Source organism: Nicotiana tabacum, chromosome 9 (assembly GCF_000715075.1).
Source record: "Nicotiana tabacum cultivar K326 chromosome 9, ASM71507v2, whole genome shotgun sequence".
In the NCBI taxonomy this organism is placed as follows: Eukaryota; Viridiplantae; Streptophyta; class Magnoliopsida; order Solanales; family Solanaceae; genus Nicotiana; species Nicotiana tabacum.
In genome coordinates, this window is record NC_134088.1 from 52042213 (window position 1) to 52049156 (window position 6944).

General features: G+C 34.9%; 1 protein-coding gene across 1 annotated transcript; it reads right to left on the bottom strand.

Moving 5' to 3' along the window:
• Window positions 1-2966: 2966 nt before the first annotated feature.
• LOC142163901 (uncharacterized) lies at window positions 2967-3592 on the bottom strand. Its single transcript, XM_075221054.1, has 2 exons — window positions 3285-3592; window positions 2967-3090 (listed from the first exon to the last, which is right to left on the bottom strand). Exons 1-2 carry the CDS (start codon window positions 3590-3592, stop codon window positions 2967-2969), a joined length of 432 nt encoding a protein of 143 aa, XP_075077155.1.
• Window positions 3593-6944: the final 3352 nt, after the last annotated feature.

The following is a 6944-nucleotide window of genomic DNA, read 5'->3' on the forward strand; positions in this document are numbered from 1 at the left end:
GCTGAATTCAAGATTATCATTCGTAACAACCATATAGATTCAAGATCAAATTCAAAGGTCTCTAAAATTATTTTATATCCTTGAAAAGAAGAATCGGAGGAATTATAGAGACTGTAATATTTATAACATTTAAATAAAATACTATACTTGTTACAATATCTGCCGTCTTGATTATTTCTTGACGTAAATTTATCGGCCACATCTAATTTATTAAAATTATGAGGGAAAATTCGTCGCTAATCCCTTGCAATAAATAAAATATTTATCTTGTAAAAAGCTATTACAACAAAATTTTGTCGTAGTTCTGTTGTATAACTTTGAATTATTTTTTCAGAATAATTGGCCATAATTCCATCATTATATTTGGTAAGAATTAACGCGAAAAATAATTTATCTCAATATTTAAGGAAGTCATAATTATGGGAATTTTACATGAAAATATTGTAGGAAAGATAAAATAACAAAATTTAACTTTCAATTATTTTATCTTCCCTCCAATATTTTCGTGTAAAATTCCCTCTCTCATCCATTCCCGCCCTATAAACCACGAACAATCTCCTACTTAGATAAGTTTGAGGTATCCAACTCTAATACAACTACATAGACTCCAATAAGAAGGAGAAATTCGTACCATTTATTTTCTACTTCTTCTTCCTTTTCTCCCAATTGCTTTCTGTTATCCCAACTAATGGCCATCCACATCCAACTATCGCAGGTGCCATCATCCCCGACCTCTATAACCAGGTAAACCAACTCCTCTCTTTGGTTTTGACTTTCTTAATTTCTCTACCTAATAAAATTTTCTAACAACATTTACCAATGTTTTATTTTTTAGTTTATATGCAGGAGTTGAATAACACAAGGAGCAACTCCACAATCCTTTGCTGAGAAAATCGTCTTTTGTTATAATTTAGGGCCTTAATTTATGGCTTAAGGAAGGAATTCTTGATATTCTTTTGATGAGGAGGTAAATTTCTATTGATATAGGGTTTTTTTCTAAAATACTTTTTTTGTTCTTCAAATTTTTTGATGTAGGGTATATTGTATAGTTAACGATTTTGTATAGAAGTTACTATCTCTTTCTTATTTTATTATTATTGATTCACTAATTAAAGTTAGTTTTATGACTTCTGTTTGAAGATATATTTTATTTAAAATAATGAAATCAAAAGTATTTATAATTTTTTTTCTTTACACACAGGTATATGAAGGTCTAAAAAGTGTCTGGGAAGTTTGTAGATAAGGGACGCTGCATTGGCACATGAGGAAGCAACATGCTTGTCTTTTTTAGTTTACCATTGTTCATGTATTTCAATTAGACTTTTTATGCTTTAGTTATTTCACTTTATTTACTCAATGAATTTGTAGTCACATGTTTTTCTTAGAATAATTATAGATGTATTAGTATCTGATTTTGTATGAATTTTTGGTATTACGTTTTCTATTTTATTTTTGTGATGTTTTAAATTTGCATAAGCTAATTTTAAAAAACTGAATAGACATGAAACTAATAACAAACTATTTAACTACAGTGTTGAATAGTGCGATTACAAAGCGATAAATATATGTGCAATTTCTCGCAAAAAAACATTTAGTAACAAAAAATTATTTCTCCAGAAATGGCCTTCATATTAATAATATAAATATATTTTAACTACAAATTAGCTTAATATTTAATGACAATTGAAATTGTCACTAATTAAGACAATATATAATGACAAATTAGCCTTATCACTAATAGTATCATTTGTCGAGACACAAAAATAGTTTTCAACTACGAAATTGTTTCCTTCTCGGACAAACAAATTTGTCACTAATTTATCTATTTAGAGACGAAACTTTTCTTTTGTACATAAAGCATAACCATTTAGTGACAAAATCACATTCTTTTAACTACAAATTATGCATAGCTTTAAAGACAATCGACATCGTCACCAATTAAAATGATAATTAGTGACAAAATAGATTCGTTAGTATTAAAGATCTTTTTAGCGACGACACAATGCTTTTAACTATAAATTTTTTACACTTTTTATGACAAACAAGTTCATCATAAATACTATGTATTTGGAGACAAAAACAGATTTTGTAGTTAATATAACTTTATTTAGTGACGAAACATAAAGTTGTCGTTGCATACTATTAGTGACGGTGTTTTAGAGACGAAAGTTTGACAAAAAAAAATTCGTCACAAAAAGTATTTTGTGACAAAATATGAATTTTAGGTGACAGAATAATTAATCACTGATAATGAAATTTGTTGTAGTGATACCAGCAGGCTTGGCCCTCAGTCTAATGTCAGTTACAATCTCTTGAGTTAGCAGGATGTTCTCAAAGATACTTCTACCTTTCACAAATGCTGATTGGTTGTTTGATATTAGTGAAGGCAGAAAACTCTCAAGTATATCATGCAACACTCTTGACAGTACTTTGTTAATGAAATTGCTCAAGCTTATAGGCCTCAAATCTGAGAAAGTTCGAACCATAGGCTTCTTTGGCAGAAGCATTAGGCTTAGTGTGAGTAATAGATTTAGGCAATGTAGCTCCCCATAGAAGTGTAGCACCATATCATGAATGTACTTGCCAATGATCTTCAAGCACTCTTGATAAAAAGTACTAGTGAATCCATCTGGACCACTAGCACTTTCTCCACTAAGTTCAAACACAGCCTGTTTCACTTCTTCCATAGTAGGATATCTACAAAGTTCAAGATTCTGCTCCCTTGTCACCATGGCAGGAACATTAACTAGCAAAGAGAAATTTGTAGGATCTTCCTCATGTGTGAACAGCCTCTCATAGAACTCCACAACAGCCTTAGCCAAAGCTTCTTGATCTTCAACCCATGATCCATTACTGTCTTGAATCCTCTTTAGTTGTAGCTTCTGCCTCTTGCCATTTACATGATTGTGAAAAAATCTAGTGTTCTTGTCTCCTTCAGTGAACCATGTCATACCAGCTTTCTGCTTTCAATACTGTTCTTCAATACTTAGGTAATTCTTTGGTTCAGCTTGAGCTTTTTGTAAGACAATTCTATTCTCCACAGTTGGCTCTTCTTTAAATAGTATCTCCTTCACCCTTACAATATGTTCCCTGATTGCCAGTTGCTTAAAAATATATCCATAGGTATCCTTGCTCTATTTAGAAAATGCAGCCTTCACCCTCTTCAACTTCTGTTTGAACATGAGGAAATGATCACTAAGGAAGTCTGCAAACCAATTCTGCCTCACAACCTCTTATGCTTAGTCCAAAAATTTAAGAACTTAAAAGGCTTAATATAGTTAGACCTTTGTTCACCACAACTCATCAACAAGGGAGCGTGGTCTAAGCCAGTTCTTATTAGATGTTCAACTTCAATGGTTGGAAATAAATTATGGAAAGACATATTCACAAGGATTCTATCCAACCTCTTGAAAATACATTCTGCATTTGGCCTTCCATTCCACCAAGTGAAGGGACTGCCCTTGTAGCCTAGATCAAACAGCCCACTTAAATTCACACAAAATGCAAAGTCTTCATACTCAGGAGGATGGTCTGGAAGCCCACCAATCTTCTCATCTTCATGAAGCAATACATTATAATCTCCACCTACCATCTAAGTCAACTCCATATCACTTGAAAGATAATAGATATTATCCCACAACTCCAATCTTTCTAATGAAGAACATTTAGAATATACAAAAGTATACATAATGTGTTGGCCAATGTCCTGGTGATATAATTTGATAGTAACCTGCTAATGAGTGTCCATCATTAGTTCTCATACTACTGCAACATCAAAAAACAACCAAATTTTCCCATTTATATTAGCAAAAGCAACCTCCATATTGAGTCTTCTTCTATATCTTTGAATGTGCCTAGAATTCTAAAATGGCTCCATCAAAGCGGCCACAAAGAATCCAAATTCCCTTTGCATATTGATCACCCTCTGAAAGGCCTGTTGAGTCTTCACAGACCTTATATTCCATATCAAAGTTTTGATCATCATTTGGTGTGTGATACTGCCCTCTTAGGCAAAATGTTTTTTGGGTGTTGCACTTCTTTATGCTGTCCTTGATTCATTCCTCTCTTTCCACTCTTGTCTCCAATTCTAGGAGAAAGATCTGCCCCCTAGCAATTTTCTTAAATTTGCCAGCAGCAGACTCATCTTCACCTTTATCTTCTAGCTACCCTTGCTCTAACCCTATATTCTGAATGTCCATTGGCACCACATTGTGAGTGATGATGTCATGTAGAATCTGATTAGGTGACATTACTGGCACATTGATCTGAAACTGCATTGGTTGTCTAGCTCCTGAAGCACAAGCTACTGAAACTTCCTCAATTGCACCTGAAACTTTAGGAACAATGGCCTTCTCAATTTTCTCCTGAGATATCACTTGCTTGTTCTGCTCTTTATCACCAATAGCCTCCTGAATAGCTCTGAATTGAAGCGCATAAACAGACCCTAAACTCGGGTTAGTTGTTGCACCAATTACAGAATTTACTGTTCCATTGAGATCAACCTTCTTACCAGCAAATGTTTGTTGCCCTGACCCACTGAATCATCTAAGACCCTTATATGAGTGTTATCAACAGTTCCTACCCCTAATTCATCAATCACTTGAGCTGCCATTATGGAAGGAACCTGCCCAGTTATGCTAGGGTTTACTGTTCCATTGCTTTTATTCATCACTTAAGCTTCTCCACTTGCACCCTCATTGATTCTAACTTCTTTAGGTGACCCATTACCTACTCCAATTGACCTTGCTGTGTGTTGCATCGTGGTTGTTTGTAAAACATCAACCCTAATTTCATAAGGGTTTCCTGTAGCAAGGTCTTCTAAACCATCTTGTTTCTTTGCATGTAGTGTGCCAGTTAGGGCATTATTTTTTGCATTCTTTTTAGTTTCGTTGTTGATCTCCAGCTCCTCTACTTCTTCTCCCCATGATGCTATTATATCACTTGTAGCTTCAATAGCTCCCAATCCCCTTGAATAACCATGTATTGTTTGTGAAGGTGTCTCTTGGCATAAATAATTTGTGGCAACATTGATGTCTTCAGGAGCAGCTCCAAATCTTCTAGCAACCCAGTCAACTGTTCTTTCCCTTCTTATATCGACCTCATTCCCAGTATCTTTAGGATTAGGGCTTGAAACAGCTGCCTCCTTCCAAATCCCTTCTCCAGTAGGATTTGAGATACTATCCTTAGCCGCTAAACTAATCTCAGTTTCCTTAGGATTAGAGCTGGAATCTCCAACTTTTCTTGAAGTGATTCTTCTTCTTTGCTCTGTTGGATTCGTTTTTCAGTTGCTTCTTTTCCTTTTCCTTGCCCTTATCATCTCATTTTCCATCAATGATTCTCAATGTTGGTTGGTCAATTTCTTCAACTTCCAAAGCAGAAAATTTATTCTTTGTTGATACTCCTTGCCCTTACCCTCCATAGTGATCATATCTTTACCAACTGTGTCTTCAATAATGTGCCCTCTTTTTGTCTCGTTGATATTTATTCTTCCACCTTTGCATCCACTCTTTCCTGGCAGTATTAGGAAGTGGTTTCCCCAGGACTTTACCACTAGTTAGAACTTTTGTAGTAGCTGCTGTGGTACCAACCTGCTTCTTTCCTTTGCCCTCATCAACTATAGTTTCTTCAAATTGCATGAGTTTAGGATTAACTACACACCACTCACTCTCCTTATGTCCTTTCTTTTTACATATTTTACAATATTTAGGCATGTAGTCATACCTAATTTTAATCCACTTTGATTCTTCAGGTCCAGACTCATCCTCCTTCTCTACGATTTTGATTTTTCGAGGAAATTTTGATAATAAATTTACCTCCACCTTAACCTTAGCATAACTAGGTCGTGTGCCATTTTGTGTAGCCAAATCAACATGTAAAGGTGTTCTAACTTCCCTAGCCAACAAAAATACGAAATCCTTACCAAAGAAGTTGGGAGGCAAGTCTTGAAAAGAAATCCATGCTATGGCGCAGGAGTTTCTTCGTCAGGTTTCCACCATGGATTCCATTTAGTGCATCTCATCTGCCATATATCTCCTTGAAATTTTTTTAAAAAAGGCTGGATTCGATAATAAGTGAATGTAATAATCCATTAATGAAAGCTTAATAAGAACATGACTATCCTCGATCAAACCAATAGAACAAGGACCCCTCAGTTCACATTGAATTGGTATTGCCTTACGTAATTCTTGAATAACTGGTTTTCCATAAGAAAACTTGCCAAGAACAGCCAACTGTAATCCTTGTTGATCAATAGATTTCTTCACTTCATTCTTGTTCCAATGTATATTGGTTTTAGGGTTATGTGGGTCGACGTTTGCATGGCAGCATTTAATGTTGTAGGTTTTACTAGTTGCATATAGTTTTGGATTGTTGTTGGGATTGTAGATGTTTGGAAGGGTTGTGGAGATGGTAGGGATGACTGACCAGCCTCAAGAGGAGGCTGGCCAGTGGCCAGAGCAGCCATTAATGGCTTCGCGATATCTACGTGCACAGTCGTCTCTTTTCACCAATCGCAAGAGCTAGGGTTTTTTAATCAACTAATCTGTTCATGTTTATTTCAAACAGATGATGTATTTATTTCATATCAGCTTTGTAAACTCTAAATCTTATAAGCTCATGATTTATACTACCAGTCCTTGGAAAATTCTTTATATAAAAGTTCAGTTATTTCATCACTTGTTTTCTCAGTAAATCTCTTTTGAATTGGATTGTTGTTATTTGACTTACCTAGCGGGTTAGATTATGTGCCATCACGACTAGTTGAATTTTGGATCGTGATAAAAATATAGTCACTATCATAATACAACTTTCACAATACCAAAATCTAGTAATACAGAGTCATAAGCTCTATGGAGAGTGCACAAGATATTCCAAAATACAATACTATTTTGGATCACAATTTAAACAGTACCATAAATGAAGTAAGATGGTGACGCTGAGGCCTG